Below are 18469 nucleotides of genomic sequence, written 5' to 3' on the forward strand. Positions count from 1 at the left end.
CGACTTTTTGGCGAAGCGGACAAACTGAGGGTTTTCCATCCTGGTCGAACACGTACGTCGGTCGCGTAAACAGCAATCAGGAGGTTTTCTGGACCCGAGGTTGAAAGGTCAGGGTCGATGCCGAAACCCCAGATTTACCCCAACTTCCTGGAGACCCGCCCCCTGCGGATTTGGCGGAGTTAGGTGGAGATGGGCTGGAGCTAAATTTTCCGGCATTGGGAGTCGGGAGATGCCTTTTGGCCGAGGGTTTTCTCTGTGCTGTGATTGGTCAGATGGTGGACGGGTAGAGAGAGAATGGCCTGATGGCAGGTCTGAACTTCTGATAGATCTTTCAGATCTTGACTAGATCTTAGATCTTATATCGTGGTTAGAATCCCACATAACCCTTGCCGGAATCGATTTCCGGTGGTTTACTTCCCTTCTTGCGGTCACCAAAGAAGTAAAGCACAGACACTCGCGATCCCGAATCCCGGCAACCTCGGTCCTCTCGACAACTTGCCTAACAGATATATCGCGCCCCAAAAGCTGAACAGACAAGCATGCCGAGTAGGCAGCTAAGTCAAATCCTTCGATTTAGCCTAATAGACCAACAAATAAAGACATGCTCATTGAACAGTTGGCTTGATGCACTCGTTCAGCAACCGGAAAACGCCTCGTCATACAAAACGAGGATCTGCCGTCCATCCATTTCCATGATGATAAGGATCTCAGTACTTGAGTATCGAAGATGAGCGTTATCTCTAAGCTGCAAGTCGGTGGTGACAATCTTGGAATCCCGAAGGTCGACTTCCCAACTTTGAAGGGGAATGGCTGTAGTGGCCAATGTTCCATCAGAGGTCGGTCACAGACTATTTATGGCGGAACTCTTCAAGGCCCTATATTATAAGAAAAACTCCAAATTTAAGGCTTTACTAAGATCTTAGTTCTGCGTTGCTAGCTATCACTAATCCTATATCTGTAGCCTTATCTGATACAAATACTTTATCACTTTATTCCTTGCGATCCTTAACATCCAAGGTATGCTCAGCCTCGGCCCCAGCCAGCTTAGCCTTAATCACAGCACTATCAATAACAACGTCACTATGTCGTCCCTCAAAGGCAGCATCGATCTCTTCCAGAGTCTTTCCGTTGGTCTCAACCCAAAAGAAGTAGATAAACAGTATCAGGAGGCAGTTCCAGGCTCCGTTGATCATGTAGGTCTTCCAGCCGATGTCATTCAGAGCAAATGGAATGGAAAAGACAAAGATGAGACCAACACCGTACATAACGAACAGAGTGATGCCCATTCCGTATGATCGCAGAGTGTAGTTGAGGACCTCCGGAGGATAGAGGTAGCAGAGAGGAGTCCAGCCAACAGAGTACGAGCTCATGAAGAGGAAGACAAAGGCAACAGTAGCGTAGATTCCGCTCTTATTGTCGGAGTGGCCGTAGATCTTGGTAAAGGCGCCAACGAGGAAGAGGAAGATAGTCAGGAGAACAGTAGACACCAAGGCATCGAGGCGACGGCCGACGCTGTTGACATAGTAGGTTCCAGCGAGTGAGCACACCAGGCACCAAGCATTAAGGATGACGTTAATCTGCAGCTGAGTGTCGGCATCGGTGATTCCGGCGTTGGAGAGCATATCACCCAGGTAGTAGCTGGCAATGGAGTTGCCGCTGGCAACAGTAGCAAAGGCAACACTGGCAGCGAGGGCAACGCGACGGCGGGCGCTGGGAGATCGGACGACTTGCATGATAGACAGCTGCTTGGTGTCGGACGTCTTCTCAAACTCGATCGTGTCGAGAATCTCCTGGAACTGCAGAATAACGCTAGGGTCGTTCTCGTCGCCGCCAGAGCAAAGCTGGGCCAGAGCACGGAGACCCTCGGCGTTGCGACCTTGGAAAGCATACCATCGAGGCGACTCGGGCAGGAAGGAGAGAACACTAATACACAACAGAGACCAAAAGCCCTGGAGAAGGGAGGGAAGCCGCCAAGCCCAGGTCGAGGTAAGCTGGAATGTGCCGTAAGTGACACCAGCAGCGATCAGGGCGCCGACATAGTAGAAATCGCAGACCAGACTGAGAACCCAGCCACGGTACTTGGGTGGGAAGGCCTCGGCGAGATAGATGGGGACGACGAGAGCAGGGCAGGCCTTTCCGTAGCCAAGACCAATTCGAGCGGCGATAAACATGGGCATGTTGATGGCGCCAGCCTGGAGAGCGACGAAGAAGATGGTCAGGACAGCCGAGAGAAGCATAGCCATGCGCCGGCCGAGCCTGTTCAGGGCATAGGGAAATGTCGAGCCAGCCAGGATACCGCCAATGTAGATGGCCGAGGTGCTGAGACTCTTGGTGGCGGTGGTGATCTCAAAGTAGCCGAGATACGAGGGCAGGATGTTGAGACCGTTCCTGGCACACAAGTCAGTATCATTACCTGGATGAGCTGAGTATTTGCGAGAGACGCACATCATGGAACCATCGTAACCAAATGTCTGCAGGAAGTCATCGTAAGCACAAGAACCAACTGCGTCGTTACCGCAGCTGTGCATCACTTACACCCGTGATGGTGGCGCATGCAACAAGTGCAACCAGCATCATGCGACGCGAATTTGGTGGGTGCGCCTCGGTGAGGGTGGTAAAGAAACCCATTGCGGCAGTATTATTGCAAAGACTCGGCCGTTTAGAAGACGAAAGAAGATGAGACCAGAAGATAAGGCCAATGAATTGGGTCTGGTACCAGATTAACCACTCAAATTAAGACTTGGGTCAATCCCGGACCTCGCAAAAGTGATAGCTCTATCTCACCGTCATGGCAACCCCGGCTTAATCCCATGTCTTGATACAAGCTTAACTATTGTTTGGGAGTTGCTCGCCGCCCCTGTTTCTTCTGTCCTAGAGAGCATCATTGAGCATGTCAAGGCCCAAACAGCCTCTCGCCCCGTCACCACTTCCCTAACACAAGTGCCACTCAGCTCCAAATATGACCCCAGCCGAGACCTTGGAGAAGCTCGCCCTCAAGGATAAGATTGCCTTGCTTGCTGGTGAGATTCCCCGCTTGCTCGTGGCCATTTGCGACGATGATAATGAAGAGACGCAGCTAACATCTTGAATTCTGAAGGCGCCGACTTCTGGCATACCACAGCCGTCCCGGAGCACGGGATCCCGTCAGTGCGCGTAGCCGACGGATCAAGTGGCATTCGTGGCACTCGATGGTTTGAGGGCGTCCGAGGAGCTGCGCTGCCAAACGGTACAGCGTTTGCCGCAACATGGGATCGAAAGCTCATCCGCCAGGCCGGTGTTCTTCTCGGTGAAGAGTGCCGCGCCAAAGGTGTGCATTGCTGGCTTGGCCCGACCATCAACATCCAGCGGTCTCCCCTCGGTGGCCGTGGCTACGAGTCTTATTCAGAGGATCCGTATCTTACGGGGATCCTCGCCAGCCAAGTCATTGCTGGATGCGAGTCGACGGGAGTTATTGCGACTATCAAGCACTTTGTGTGCAATGATCAGATTGCAGCACGAGATGCCCCCGCTGGGGCCATGATGGCCTCCTACAACAAGGTCAACGGTATCCACGTCTCGGAGGACAAGCGACTGCTCGACGACGTTGTTCGCAAGGAGTGGAAATGGAACCCGCTCATTATGAGCGACTGGTGAGCATTTCCAAACCCAGTGCATGCATTGGCCCAGCGTTAATCCCATCCAGGTACGGAACATACTCGACTATTGCAGCCGTCAAAGCTGGCCTGGACCTTGAAATGCCTGGCCCCACGCTCTGCCGCGGGTCTCTTCTGGACCTCGCTGTCGCTTCTCAGGTTGTCAAGCAATCGCCACTAGATGACCGAGCTCGCAGGGTGCTCGAGTTCGTGGATCGGGCAAGCAAGATTGATGTGTCTCCAACCGAGCAGGGCAGGGATTTCCCCGAAGACCGGGAGCTGAACAAGCAGTTGGCTCAGAATAGCATCGTTCTTCTTAAGAACGAGAACAACATCTTCCCAGTTCCCAAAGATGTCAGAAAGATTGCCCTCATTGGCTCCCACATCAAAGACTCATCCATGAACTCAACCGGCGCTACCGCGCTAGTACCATACTACACCATCCATCCCTACAAGGCCATCCTAGCCAAGCTGAGTTCCGGGACTGAGGTCTTGTACGAAGTTGGCGCGCACACACACAAGATGCTTCCTCTTATCCATGGCCGTCTGATCAAGGACCTGGAGCTTGTTCTGTCTAACCAGCGACATTCAGATCCCGCACGCACTATCGCTGGCCGCATACCCATGAGCAAGACATTTTTCCAACTGTTGGATTACGGCACTCTGACGGGAGACTTTACTCCTGATGAGGACGGTGATTGGGACTTTGGACTCGCCGTATACGGTCTTGCCAAGTTTTCACTCGATGACCAAGTCATCATTGACATGACGGAGCACCAAAAGCCCGGCGAGTCCTTCTTGAAACGTGGCTCTGCCGAGGAAATCCGAACCTACACTGTCAAGGCCGGTCAGACGTACAAGCTTCACATCGAGTTTGGCACTGCTTCTCTGTCGCCACTCTGTGACCTCGCTGATGGAAATGTCAATTTTGGAGGAGGTGGTGCGCGGCTGGGAGCCATCCCTCATATTTCTGCCAAGGATGCCATCGAGCAGGCAGTCAAGGCGGCAAGCGAAGCTGAATACGCCGTCATCTGCACAGGTCTTAGCGTAGGCCATACCCTCCCCTTGGTTTATTGATCGGACAGCAAGAGTAAACTGACCAACTCTCAACAGGGCGAGTGGGAGACTGAAGGATCCGACCGCACGAACGCCAGCATGGACCTCCCAACCAACGTCGACGAGCTCATCGCTAGAGTCGCGGCGGTGAACCCCCGAACCGTGGTAGTCAACCGTTCTGGCATGCCTGTCACATGCCCTGGGCTCCAGACGTTTCCGGTGTGATTCAAGCCTGGGACGGAGGAAACAAGACAGGAAGCTCCATCGCTGACGTCCTCTTTGGCGACTTTAACCCCTGCGGCAAGATGCCCATTTCTTGGCCCAAGAGGCTGCAGGATAACCCGACTTACCTGAACTGGGGCTCCAACGGAGGACGTGTCCTGTTTGGCGAGGACATTTTCGTGGGATACCGCTGGTACGATGCCATGGAAATCAAGCCGCTGTGGCATTTCGGACAGGGCTTGTCATACACGACTTTTGCACTGAGTAATAGTCGTCTGTCAACCGAGGAGGATTTCGAGGATGGTAAGCCACACTTCTCTGTGGCTGTAACGATTGAGAATTCTGGGTCTGTCGCTGGTGCTGAGGTTCTCCAGCTTTACGTCTCGGCGCTCGATTCGACAGTCAAGCGGCCGGTCCGAGAGCTTCACGGATTCGACAAGGTAATTCTACAGCCCGGCGAGAAAAAAGAGGTCTCGATCGACTTGGATAAGTACGCCATGTCGTATTGGGACGAGAAGGAGGATGCGTGGTGTCTTGAAAAGGGACGCTACCAACGGACTATTCTCGGCTCCGCCTGTAAACAGCCAAGTCAGGTTGTAAGTGAGCTGGTTGTGATTAAAAAGACAGTTAGATGGCTGGGTTTATAGGTTAAAAATAAAAGAAATATCAGTGGTACCTTTCGGGTCCGGGCTGGCACGTATGTTTAGGTGCGGCACTTGAAAGTCGTCGGTGAATTGCGTCTCACGATACGAATAGACCGCAAATCGGCATTCAAAAAGCCGTCCAAAATTGTGGGAATTCCTGTGGGTTTATTAACGTAACAAGGCCCTGATCTTTTCGTGACAAAACAAGAAGTGTGGATCCCCTCAAGGTACTTCCTTAGCGCATAAAATTCGCGAAGTACCGCTTGTACCCCCTGTCGCGGAATTGTGCATGGCGTGTCTTAGTCAGAACGGACTTTCGTCGGAATAGGCCTAGCTTTTGGCCTGATGCTGGTCGGCTGAAGACTCTGCCTGTGACATAGCTGTTAGTATCACGACGCGACCCCCTTATGCGAGCCTTATAAACCTGTCCAACGTTGACCAATGACGACGATGCCTTCGTCTCAACAGCCCTCGACGCCGCCAGACCGCCAAAGCACACAGCCGGCCAGTGAGGCTATTCCCGACACCCAATACACCGTCGATGATGCCCAATCCGAAGTTGATTCTGCCGATGAAGATAACGCCTCCCTCCCTCCACCGAGCCAGTTGGCGACGGAAATAATAGTGGCAACACGAGTACCGGCCCCGAGGCGGCCGCCGCCGACGATGCCGAAGAAGAAAAAGCCTAGATGGACCCAAGGGCAGATAGCCTTGCTTTTAGAGCTCTATGGCGAGGCAAGATTAGCTGGCGAGCTCGAGAACGGAAAGGCACAGACTTTAAAGGTTATACATACCAAAATCGCCGCACGACTCCATAAAGAGTGGCCAGGCATCGAGTTCAACTATCTCAAGGTAAAGCAGAAGCTTAAGTATCTCGTGAGACTTTAGAAAGCCTTCCTGGCGATCGATAGCTTCAGCGGCACTTCTCATAAGCCAGATATAGGGATAGTACTTACTAGTAGCAATCTCTAGAAATACTTCATTAAGAAGCACGATAAACCGGCGAGGGTCCTAAAAAGGCATAGCCTATAGCATCGTGAGCTATATAAAAGGGCTTTTTTAGGCAGCGAGGAGGTAAGGTTAACTATAGTTAAAGCGACTAATCATAATAGCCTTAATGCGCTCCACGCCGTAGAATTATTAAGTGAGAATAAGTCTAAAGAAGAAAAAAAAAGTCAGCTACTTAGGAAAGCAGTCAAGATACTTCTATTATATTAGTACTACCTTTAAGTCAAGCGCAAAGCCTTAGATTAACCCAGAAGCGAAGGTTAGAGTCGTCACAGTCGTCAAATAACAGTCCAGTAACGCCCTCCGCTAAGAGACCCCATCGCGCAGTGGAAATAAGTAGTTAGACTGCTATAGAGGCGACGATCTCGGCGATCGTGGCCTCACGGCGGCAGTCACGGCGTGCAGTCAGGGCAAATGATATAGAGGACGCTATTCGCGATATCAAGGAGCGGTTTGCCGATAAAGCGATTAATAAGGAGATCAAGAGCTTCGTTGACTAGGTTATCCAGGACTAGGCCTATATGATATATTATAATAGCTCATAGCCGAGGTTTAAAGAGAGGTTATTTAAAAGATATACGGGAGGAGGGCAAGCTAAGGACTTACCTGCGAGGGCGACTTCTGTTGAACCCAATCTTAAGTGAATTGCTTGATTGATTTTTCTCTAACTGACTCTTGCCCCTCTTTTGGGCTGATGCTATGCGCTATTCCTATTTGAGATGTGTCTGTTCACGTGACACTCCTTCAACTGGTTCCGAGGCTCATCTGGTCAAAACGCATTGCGGAATGCCCTGCACATTCTTGTATGAACAGGACCGCTTCGGTTCAACACACCCCCCCAGAGTGGAAAGCTTTTGACACTCTGAATAATAGCTCTCATCCTTTGCAACATATTCTGCATCATTTGAGTCCTTTTCTTTGTAAAGTTCCCCTTTTGGATCGTAGGGCATTTGCACCCAGTGTGCCGTGTTGTATTGTTTGCAGTTGTGAATAGAAAGAGGAAGATTTGTTCGGACGAATAGAAGCTGTTTTTCTTCTTTTGGCGATTATGAATCGTGAACAATAGGTGATTCACTGTTTTGCCGTTTGTGATTCACATTTGAGGCTCGTAGATATAAATTGCCTCTCGCCTTGAGCTTCCTTTCTTTCTTTTCTTCCCTTTCAACACCATCACGATCATTCGGTACGTGGTTTTCGATCGCCTTGTGCCTCTCTTCTTCGAGCTTGCTTTTGGCCTTTTCGAGTTGCCTTTGCTGATCGTTGCATACAGGCAAACTTCTCTTGACTTCTCGCGCTCCGCCGCTGCCGTCCAGATGTCTGAGGCGTAAGTTGTTTCACCCCTTGAGGTTATGGGTTGGCTGACTGAAGGGCAGAGATGATGATACTTTTTCTTCTTCACTCTCTCCCCCGCTCCCGGAGACTCCGTCAGTCATTTCGAGCTTCGAATTCGTGGAACGCAGTGCTAATTTGATCGTAGCAACGATACTCCTCGTTCTCCGTCTCGGGAGCCCAGTCCCCCTCGTCCGCCTTCGCGACAGGCCACCCCTCGCCTTCGCCTGACGCGGGCTCGTGCTCGTCGCCAAACGCAGGCTGGTGTAGCTGGTGCTCGGCGCGCTGAGCGTGCCCTGCAGGTTGAGATTGCGACCCTCTCCGCTTCAGTTCTGTGAGTAGCACTTTGTTCTTGTGTTTTGACGCTCGTTCTGACCTTTGCATAGTCAAGATGAGAAGCGCCTTGTCCCTTGCCTGCCCTGCCTCAACAGTGCCCTCGCTGGTCAGAGCACCGGTGAGTGTTGGGCTAAGCCTGGCGTTCGCCGTTGTGAGCGTTGTGACCCCGGCGGCTCATGCCGTCAGATGTAAGTCCGCTCTCATATCGATCTCGCAGCTCGTTTTGCTGATTTGAATCTCATAGTCCTACTGCTGCTCTCCTGTGGCGTTGTTTTTCTTGGACTATGTCCAACAGGATCCTTCCCGCGTCAACGCGACCGTGAGTGCAATCCAAAGTTCGTTTCGATCGTTTGAGCCTCATTGCTAACTTTCATTTTGCAGGAGAAGAACAAGCGCCGCATTGCGGTCAAGGTGGTGTTGAAGGGTGTGTCAGATGGATGCTTTCCGTTGTCTGGTGACCCTCGTCTGGCTTAGATGAGGATGGTTTCCCTGTTTTGAGTCTCGTTCGGTTGTTGTGCTTTGAGTCATTGTCGGTAGGCCTTCGGGCACATGGTGAATTATAATTGTGCTTGCCGCCGCCTTTCTGTCTTCTTATCTTGCTGTGACTTTGTGACCTTCGAGCTTCAAAGTGTTGATACGAGCCTCGTTCATCACAATTGCAGCTCGTCCATGATTTCCTCAAACGTTCGCTCCTTGAGCATCTTGTTGCGACGTTTCGTAATGCGTTCTCGAATATCGATGAGTCCATACTGCTTGCAGCTCTCCCTTTGTCTGCCGCCTTGCAAGGCCTTTGTTAGACCATCTGCAATTAACTTTGCGCTTTCTTTGTAGCTAAGGAAGATTGCTTTGTTCTGAATGTGCTCTCGTAACCAATGGTTGTGTACGTCCACATGCTTCAATTTCGTCTTTAGCCTTCCGAGAGGACTTTTTAATAGTCGGATCGTTTGTTCATTGTCAGAAACGAGGTGCAGATCAGTGTTTTGCAGCTCGAGTTCTAGGCTTCGAAGTAGCCTTTGTTGAAACAACCCTTCTTTTGCTGCTTGAGATAGTCCAAGTAGTTCTGCCTCTGTTGTGGAGGTCGTGACCGTGTCTTGCTTATTGGCTCGCCATCCGATTAGGCTTCCAAAGAGCATCATTGCGAAACCTTGTGAGCTCTTCCGGTCAATTGTGTTATCTGCGAACGATGCGTCGCTATGGACCACAAAGCCTTCTCCAGGTCCGAACTGCAGAGCGTAGAAACGCGTTGCGTAAAGATAACATAAGACTCGATTGGCTGCTTGGACATGCTTTTCCCCTGGATTGTTCATGAATCGGGCTAGTCGGGAAATAGCAAAAGCGACGTCCGGTCTGCTGATAACGCTTGCGTAGAGTATCGAGCCGATAACTCTTTTGTACTAATTGATTATGCGTCTTATCGCTTCTCCTTCGTTTGGAACGAGCTCCTCCTTCATCATTGGAGAGCCATTTGGGGCATCCGCAGTTCGTAGCTCATATATCTTCTCCAGATACATGATTTGCGTAACCCAGATCCGTCTTGAGGTGCGATCCCGGATGATCTCCATTCCAAGGAACCATTGCAGCTCGTGCCCTCCAGTCAATTTATACTTCCCCTTTAGAGACTCAATGACTTGGGATGCAGTGTCCCTATCTCCTTTCTTAAACGCGACGACTATATCGTCTACGTAGAAGAATATGAAGACTCCGTCTTTCTGATAGCAGCATGGCTCGTCTGGTACTTCTCTGCAACCCGAGCTTCGAAGTGTGCTTCCGAGTTCCGTTTGCCATAAAAGCGGTGCGACTCGTAGTCCATACAGTGCTTTGTGCAAAAGCAACACTCGCTCTTCCTTGTGGCCTCCCCTAAACCCAGGAGGCAGTTTCATAAACACATTGCTCTGCAGTTTTGCATTCACAAATGCGTTCACGGCGTCATACTGTAGCAATTCGAGATCGAATCTCGCTGCAATCGCCAGCATTGTTCGGAATGACTTTCCAGCGAGGGTTGCAGCGTAAGTGTCCTCAGCGCTTGACTTCTGTTGCTGGTCTCCCCGAACAACGAGTCTCGCCTTGCACTTCTGCAGGTACCCATGCTTGTCGAACTTGTAGGTGAATACCCACATACAGTCCAGTATTTGCGAGTTGCGTATCCGTGGATCGCACCTCGCAATCTCTGTCCAGGATGACATCTGGCGGTGGCTCTCCAAGTGATCTCTCTGCGCTTGTTTGAACTCTGCCTCAAACCTGTGTCCGATTAGACTACCATGGGAACTTGGAGCCGGAGGCAGATTCTTCCTATGGTATGCTTGTCTATCGGGTTTGAGGTGCGTTTGAGTCATTTGCGTCTCACACTTGGGCTTGAGCTTGCCTCTGATGCATCTACTCCTCGTTGCCTTTGAAACCAGCTCATTCTCCTTTCTTGCTATAGGCACTGCCATTGTCCCTGCATAAAATGCTTGGTTCAGGATAAGTAGATCTTCCTTTGATCTTCTTACTTCATCCTGACTTTGGCTTGTCTGTGATCCTATCTGTGCAAGAAAGCTTGAGAAAGGGCTTTCTGGTGGCGTTGGGAGGATCTCAAATCTTGCTTGAGTGTATTTTGAGTCATTGACTTGTGTGTCTTCTGTTGACTCTGTCTCAGCATTTGGCAAGTCTTCAATAAGACTTTCGAGGCTCGAATCTGGCATTTCCTGTTCGTCAGGGCTTTGCACAGGGTCCATGACCTGATCGACCTGTTGGGTACTTAGAAGAGCCTGCAGTCGCTGCTGAATCTCTTCTAAGGTCTATTCCCCAATGGTATCTCTCATCTGCACTTCATTAGCGTTGAAGAACTCTTGTTCGTTAAATATAACATCTCTCGTGATGTAGATCTTGTTGGTCACTGGATTCCACACTCGAAAAATGTTCTGGGAGTTATATCCAACTAGGAAACCTATCCAAGCCTTTGGATTCGTTCTTGAAAGAAGCCTCTTGTCTTTTCGCTGTGCTGAATCCGTAAGAGCAAAGGCTTTGGAGCCAATTGTTCTTATGTGTCCAATCCGAGGCTGGTTTTGCTCTTGCGCACGTGGAATGCCTGAAAAGAAGCTCTCATATGGCGTTCTCCAGTGTAGACCTTGTTTTGGAGTTCGGTTGAGTAGGTACACGGCCGTTCTCATCATCTCTGGCCAAAGTTCTGCTGGGAGGTTACTATCGATAATTAGCAGTCTCACTTTCTCTTTCACCAACCCCCCAGAACGCTCTCCAGAGCCGTTCTGCTGCTGGGTGCGAGGTGCACTCTCATCTACCCTGATTCCCTTTTCGGTAAGCCATCCGCGGATCGAATTGGCCTTTGCAGCTCGTTGTCCGTTTCAATGACTCGGAGTTTGATGTCATACATCGTGTCGAGCATTTGCGTGAAGTGCTTCAGCATCGCAAGTAGGCTCTCTTCTTGACGGTTGACGAAGTAGTAGTCCCAGCAGAGACCTGACTCTCGGTCTGTGAGAATTCCGCAAGACGTGTAGTCATTTATCCCTTCTGGATAGTCGTGGAAGTCTAGCGAGACTCTTTCACCAGGTTTCGAGGCTCGTTCCCTTGGTTCGCGGTGCTCTTGACGTTTCATTTTTGCTAGTCCGCAGACGTCGCATTCGACAGTGACCGGTCCCTTGATCTTGACTCCAAACGTATGGTTCATCAGGTGCTCTAGGCTTCTTGGTCCTGGATGTCCTAGGCGGCGATGCCAAACCATTGCTCGAGCTCGGTTAGGCTTCCTTGCGGTCCACGAGTTATAACGCAGGTGCCTTGAAGGAAACGCGGCGCGTTTTGCCGTTTCGGGGATATATTCCAGTATATACTGGTCGTGTTCCTGCTGTAGCTTGCATAGGGCCTGACCATTGAGGTGTCTGATGATATCCTCGTTGTTCCGTTGGTCCCACCAGTATCCAAGCTGGCGTAGTTGACGTAGGGATACAAGATTTGTTCCCATTTCTGGACAGTACGCAACGCGCTGCAAATTGAGGATTCGCGGCTCGTTCTGCAAGTTCTGCACTTGAATGTCCACATTTCCATATCCATAGATCGGCAGCCACTTCGATCCGGCAAATACGCCGTCTCCGTATTGGGCGCTCTTCAATGAAGTAAATCTCTTGGCTTCGTTGAAGATGTGGATAGTCGTCCCTGAGTCCAGGATTGACGAGTTGCGTAATGGGTATTCGCCGCTCGATGCCAAGAAGGCAGCTGCTTCTTTCGAGATAGAGCGTCTCAGGCCGGATAGTCAGTTCGACTTCTCTGATGAGTCCTTACTCTCATTTTGGAGCCTCTCATAGAGTTCTCGAACCTCCTTATTCTGCTCAAGACGTTGCTCCCAAAGGTCTAGCTGTCTCTGTGACACGTGGTACTTCTTTGGGGCTTTCTCTGGGAATGCTACCCAGCATGACGAGGAGTTTGGGTACTTGTGTCGTTTCTCACATAGTATGCATTGCTCTGGTGTTTCCAGAGACTGACGAGGACGCTTTGCAGAGTCTTCTCTTGACTCACGCGTAGAGGAGCGGCTTCGCTTTATGTCCTGAGAGGGCGAGGCTCGAAATGTCGGTCCGAAGCTCCCTTTTGCCACTCGATCAGTCATAGCCCTGTCGCCTCTCCTTTTCCCATCTTGAATCTCTTGCCGGAATTGTGCAGAGAAGGTCAACGGCAAGTAGGTTCCATTCTCGATCTTCTCTTTATTTTGACCTTGCTCAATCCGGAGGAAGATCTTAAACCGATATTCCAGAGCTTCTTTCAGGTCATCGAACCAGGTGTTGGGGTGTTGTGCTTCAGCTACTTGTCTGAGCTTTGCAACTCGTATTGACTTTTCCCAGTTGGTGATCCACTCTTCCCAGTTCGTTTTGCTGTTCGAGGCTGCCTTTAGCACCTCGAAATACCCTTTTCGAGCTTGTTTCCTTCTCAGGCTGTCGTCAATGCCACACGCTACTTTCAGGTTGAGAAAGAAGCTCGCAATATTGTCATACTCGGCTGACTCATTCATAGCCGGGGAGCATGTCTCGACATAATGTGGATTAACCTTCTCGATCATCCAGTTGAGCACATTACGGATACTATCCGCTTGTTTATTGTATCGCTCGAGATCGCTCCGGTAGATAGCCAGCTCTGCCTTATACGCCTCTTGGTCCTCTGGAACCATTTCGACGAATGAGGTCGCAGCGCGTTCGCCTCGAACGGGTCTCGGATCGTGTGTCCCTTCTTCGGTGGCTACTTTCGCTCGGTAGTCGCCTATTTCCGGTCTCCTTGGTTCCTTCTCACGAAGAGTGTTGAATTGGCTTAGGTCATCGAGTCGACCTAGCTTATATACTCGTTCCGCCGTTATCTTCATGATGTAGGATTGTTCGAAGGAGTCCCAGTCGTTCGGTCCGTTCAGGAGGTAGGGCTTCGTGTTCGCGATAGAAGACATGTTTTCGCGATTCGGATGTTGGTATCGAGGTTGGTTTCATCGATTTGACGTTCGTTTTGGTAGTTACAGCTGCCTTGAAGAAGTACAGCTCTGAGACTCTTAATTGTTGAACCCAATCTTAAGTGAATTGCTTGATTGATTTTTCTCTAACTGACTCTTGCCCCTCTTTTGGGCTGATGCTATGCGCTATTCCTATTTGAGATGTGTCTGTTCACGTGACACTCCTTCAACTGGTTCCGAGGCTCATCTGGTCAAAACGCATTGCGGAATGCCCTGCACATTCTTGTATGAACAGGACCGCTTCGGTTCAACAACTTCTATGCCTTTCCTACGCGAGGAATCTATAGTTAATAAGGAGGAGATTCTATAATTAAAATAATAAAATAAAAGCCTCTTATTTTAATTATAATATTATATTAACGTACATGATAAGCGAGTGCACCAGACAAGCGAGTGCACCAAAAATCCCTCATCTAACATCATCACCATTTGATCAATTAATTCCTCACAACTAGAGATGTCTCAATCAAATAAAGAAGCTAGATTACTTCTTGCACTTCAGGCCCTTCAAAATAACCCAGATTTAAAACTACGACAAACTGCAAGGCTCTACCAGGTTGACTACTATGCCTTACGTCGTCGGCACAATGGCATACAATCTCAACGCGATACTATCCCGAAATCACGCAAACTATCAGATCTAGAGGAACAGATCATTATTCAGTTTATTCTTGACCTAGATTCGCGAGGATTTCCCCCCCGGCTACGTGGTGTGAAAGAAATGGCTGATCAATTGCTTGCCGACCGCGACGCGTCACCAGTTGGCGTGCGCTGGGCTTCAAACTTCGTCAAGCGACACCCAGACCTTAAGACGCGTTTTTTTCGCAAATACGACTACCAGAGAGCTAAGTGCGAAGATCCAACCATTATCCGCGATTGGTTTCGGCTTATGGCGAACACAATCGCGAAGTACGGCATCCGATCAGATGATATCTATAACGTTGATGAGACTGGCTTTCTTATGGGCATGATTGTAAGCGGAATGGTCGTCATAGGCACAGAAAGGCGTAAAAAGCCAAAAGCAGTGCAGCCTGGAAACCGAGAATGGATTACGGTCATTCAGGCGATCAATGCGGAAGGCTGGCCGATCCCGCCGTTTATCATCGGTGCGGGCCAATATCATCTCGCCAACTAGTACCGAGAAAGCAACCTCCCGGGCGATTGGGCTATTGCGACGACCCAAAATGGCTGGACCGATAACGAGACCGGTCTCGAGTGGCTTAAGCACTTTAACCGGTGCATAACCAATCGATCAATTAGTGTCTATCGTCTCTTAATCCTCGATGGCCACGAAAGTCACCACTCCATCGAATTCAAGAGATATTATGAGGAGAATAAGATCATTAGGCTTTATATGCCACCTCATTCCTCTCATCTACTTCAGCCCCTTAACGTCAGGTGCTTCAGCGTGCTTAAGAGTGCTTATGGTCAAGAAATAGAGCGTCTAATCAGATGCTCTATAACCCACGTTTCAAAGACCGAGTTCTTTCCGGCCTTCTACGCCGCATTTTAAGCCACTATGACAGAACGAAATATCAAGGGGGCTTTCAGAGGAGCTGGGCTTGTTCCTCTTAATGCGGAAAATGTGATCTCAAAGCTTGATGTGCAGCTACGTACGCCAACGCCGGTTGAGGAGGCAGCTGAACCGTCGACCCCTTGGGCCTCAAGGACCCCAAAGACCGTGCTTAAGGCTGGATCTCAGTCTGAATACCTCGAAAGACGAATTAGAAGGCATCAGAGCAGCTCCCCAGAGTCAATTTTAGAAGCTCTACAGTCTCTTGCAAAGGGGACAAAGGCAGTTATGCATCGGGTAGCCTTATTGACCGCTGAGAACAAAGACCTTCGAGAGGCAAATGAGATACTAAGCCGGCGCCGGAGGGCAAAAAGAACCCGACTACAGAAAAGAGGGGTAATGACGGTAGAGGAAGGAAGGCAAGCAATTGATCAGATGGATGTTGATGCGCAGGTAGTGGCCGAATCGTCGAGAAGTGGTGGTCAAGGGAGGTCGGCGCGACCGGGTGTTCGGCGTTATGGTGTCTGCGGCAAGCCCGGCCATAATGCAAGGACCTGTTAGGTAGTGATTGAGACATCAGGGGAAGAGTATAGCGAGTAGTTTTAATTGATTAAATGGTTTGTGGTGTTTTTATAGCGATTTCTATCTTTAAGGTAGAGATTTTTGGTGCACTCACTTGTCTGGTATACTCGCTTATTATGTACGTTATAATATAATAAAAAAGGTAATATAAAAAGGCATTAAAGGTAATAATAATAAAGGATAAAGCTATATATAATAAAAGAGCCCTATAGTAGTAAGGCTTAAAATGCGGGCCTATTATTAATATATAGCGCCTTAATGCTAGGCTATAAGTAACCTAAAGTAATTATTTTCTTTTTAAAGTTATATAAACTTATTAAAATAACTTAAATCTAATTAAAATTTATTTTATTAATTAAATAATTTATATAAATATTATTAGTATTTTTTAAATAATTATATCTAATTATTTAAAGCTATTATTATCTCTTAAAATATATTATATTACTATATAATAATTAGTAATTAGCAGTAGGGGCCCTATTTACTACCTATGGCCTATAGTATAGTTACCTTATATAAGAGCCTTATTACTAATACCTAGCTAGTAATAATAATCACTAATTATAATAAAAAGGATACCTTTTTAAACCACTATAATATTTCTAATTTTTATATAATTTATAATACTATTAGGCTATTTAAATCTCTAGAGGCATAAGTATTATTTAATATATATTAAGTAATATCTAAATAATACTTTATAGAGAAATAATATATTTATTATAAGTTATTAATTTTACTTCTAGGCCTTATAATAAAGCTAAGAGAGCTTCTAAGTAGCCTTAATACATAACCCATAGGAAAAATAAGGTAATAATATATAGCTAATTCTCTCTTAACCTTATTAACTTCGCCTTTATATTATTATCACCGCTGCCTTCCTTTAAGCCCGGCCTCATAGCATAACCTTTCTATCTAAATAACCTCCTTGCGGTATTTCTTATATTTATCTTATTACTTTTTCGCTATAGTCTCGCATAAGACTAGTAAGTTGCTTGCTCTTATGTTTTTATTTACCCATGCCCTAACGCTCTCTAAAAGCTCTAAATCCTCTTATAATAATTTCTCTTCTCCCTTAGTTAATTTAATAAAGTTCTAGAGACTAGTATATATATATACAAAGAGAACTTAAATATAGATAGAGTATTTCGGCGCTAAGTAATATATAATCCTAAATTTCTTCTTTACCTAGCTAAAAACTAGCTCTATGATAATCCAGAGCCTTGAGTGCCATAAGTTATATAGCTCCTTCTCGTTCTATGGCCCGTCCCTTAATACCTCCCAGTCATTAAGATAATATCTAACTCCAGCATAGGGGACCAATAGACCAGCCCGTGATCCAAAGCCTACGTCGCCGACGTAGAAGCGGTTAAGAGGGATCTTAAAGCTTTTCAAGCACGCATGCCGCATCAACGAGGCGTCATTAATAAACCCTTCACAGCCCGCCAATACGTACGAGAAGGTGCCATTAAGCCAGACTACGCAGAGCACGTTTTACATGATCACTGACTTCCTATTATACTATTTCCTCTGCTCTATACTTAGTATATACGCATCGATGTGAGTACCATCAATAGCGCCTATATACCCATGAAAATACTCACTTCTTAGCTTCATAACAGTCTCCGGGCAGATAAAGCTATCGTCAGGCTGCAGGACAAAGGCGGCGTGCAAATCGACGAATGCTTCCACCGCCGCGGCCACAACGTGTAAGACTATGCATTGTGCGATACCGAAATAATGCGCCGCCGCCCTCTATGTGCAGCCCTGACCAATGACATATAGGAAGATCATGACCTTCTGTTTGAGGCTTTGGTTATATGTGCCCTTGAGCCCTATGTTATTGCGTAACCACGTCACTAACTCATAAAAAACAGGCTTCGTCAGGCGGAATATCTTTTCGAATGCCCTCTCATCGCCCTTCAAGAAACCCTCGGCCTTCTCGAACGCAGCTGTTGGCCCGCCAGAGTTGATGATCCCTCGCTGGGCTCCCCTCTTAGGAGAAGAGCGCCTTTTCGACCCAGAAGACGATCCGGCACACTGTGATAGGACCTGGGCGATTAAGAGGTCTTCGAGATCCTCGTGATCCTCATCGGAGCTGCCATCAGTATCAGTATCGGTCATTTCCGGCGTTTCAGTATGTATTGCTGGGGGGCGGGTACGGCATAGCCTTATCAGCCTCGCGTTTTTGTTTAGAAACCCGACTTTTGTATGATTCCATGGGTATATAAAGAATAGATGACTTTTATATGGGAAAAGCGGGGTTTTTGAGGTATTCTCTTAGTAACTTTCTTCTATTAAGTTTATGGCGAAAAAGGTACATTAAGTGAGCTTATATAACTCTCTATGACATCGAAAATCGCGCAAAAAGTCGATAAATTCAAAAACTGATGCCCAACTGGGAGTAGCTTCGCTTCGGGCTCCACTTCAAATGTTCAAAAACGCACTTTTGTCACGAAAAGATCAGGGCCCAAGCTGACAAAAACAGAGCACCTTTACCAACAAAGGCCCGCATTTATGTCCTTTTTAACGTTGCGACTTCGGGACCAACAGCGCCCTACAACGTTGTGTAGGGCGCGAAAGCTTCAACCCAGATTGCTAAGCAAATCAAGCTTCCGGAGGAACTGTGCCCGAATTATCGAATCAAGATGGAGTTGATTTTTTACTT

The 18469-nt window shown here is 48.2% G+C and overlaps 4 protein-coding genes across 4 annotated transcripts; 2 read left to right on the plus strand and 2 right to left on the minus strand.

The window, feature by feature from the left end:
- Positions 1 to 989: 989 nt before the first annotated feature.
- LRP88_07432 (uncharacterized protein) lies at positions 990 to 2628 on the minus strand (the record flags this gene model as incomplete). Its single annotated transcript, XM_083243962.1, has 3 exons — positions 990 to 2388; positions 2446 to 2471; positions 2536 to 2628. The coding sequence occupies 3 exons, from the start codon at positions 2626 to 2628 to the stop codon at positions 990 to 992; spliced, it is 1518 nt and encodes a 505-aa protein (XP_083098456.1).
- A 331-nt stretch (positions 2629 to 2959) lies between these two features.
- On the plus strand, positions 2960 to 5914 carry LRP88_07433 (beta-glucosidase; the record flags this gene model as incomplete). Its single annotated transcript, XM_083243963.1, has 6 exons — positions 2960 to 3020; positions 3098 to 3629; positions 3683 to 4679; positions 4746 to 4863; positions 4920 to 5506; positions 5858 to 5914. 6 exons carry the CDS (start codon positions 2960 to 2962, stop codon positions 5912 to 5914), a joined length of 2352 nt encoding a protein of 783 aa, XP_083098457.1.
- A 1961-nt stretch (positions 5915 to 7875) lies between these two features.
- On the plus strand, positions 7876 to 8701 carry LRP88_07434 (uncharacterized protein; the record flags this gene model as incomplete). Its single annotated transcript, XM_083243964.1, has 5 exons — positions 7876 to 7886; positions 8040 to 8225; positions 8278 to 8368; positions 8472 to 8546; positions 8609 to 8701. The coding sequence occupies 5 exons, from the start codon at positions 7876 to 7878 to the stop codon at positions 8699 to 8701; spliced, it is 456 nt and encodes a 151-aa protein (XP_083098458.1).
- A 3769-nt stretch (positions 8702 to 12470) lies between these two features.
- LRP88_07435 (uncharacterized protein) lies at positions 12471 to 13643 on the minus strand (the record flags this gene model as incomplete). The annotated part of the gene is made up of 1 exon (XM_083243965.1): positions 12471 to 13643. The coding sequence occupies one exon, from the start codon at positions 13641 to 13643 to the stop codon at positions 12471 to 12473; it is 1173 nt and encodes a 390-aa protein (XP_083098459.1).
- Between the last annotated feature and the right edge of the window lie 4826 nt (positions 13644 to 18469).

Source organism: Fusarium phalaenopsidis, assembly GCF_050370095.1.
Source record: "Fusarium phalaenopsidis strain FUZ10S chromosome Unknown contig_32302, whole genome shotgun sequence".
NCBI classification, from domain to species: Eukaryota; Fungi; Ascomycota; class Sordariomycetes; order Hypocreales; family Nectriaceae; genus Fusarium; species Fusarium phalaenopsidis.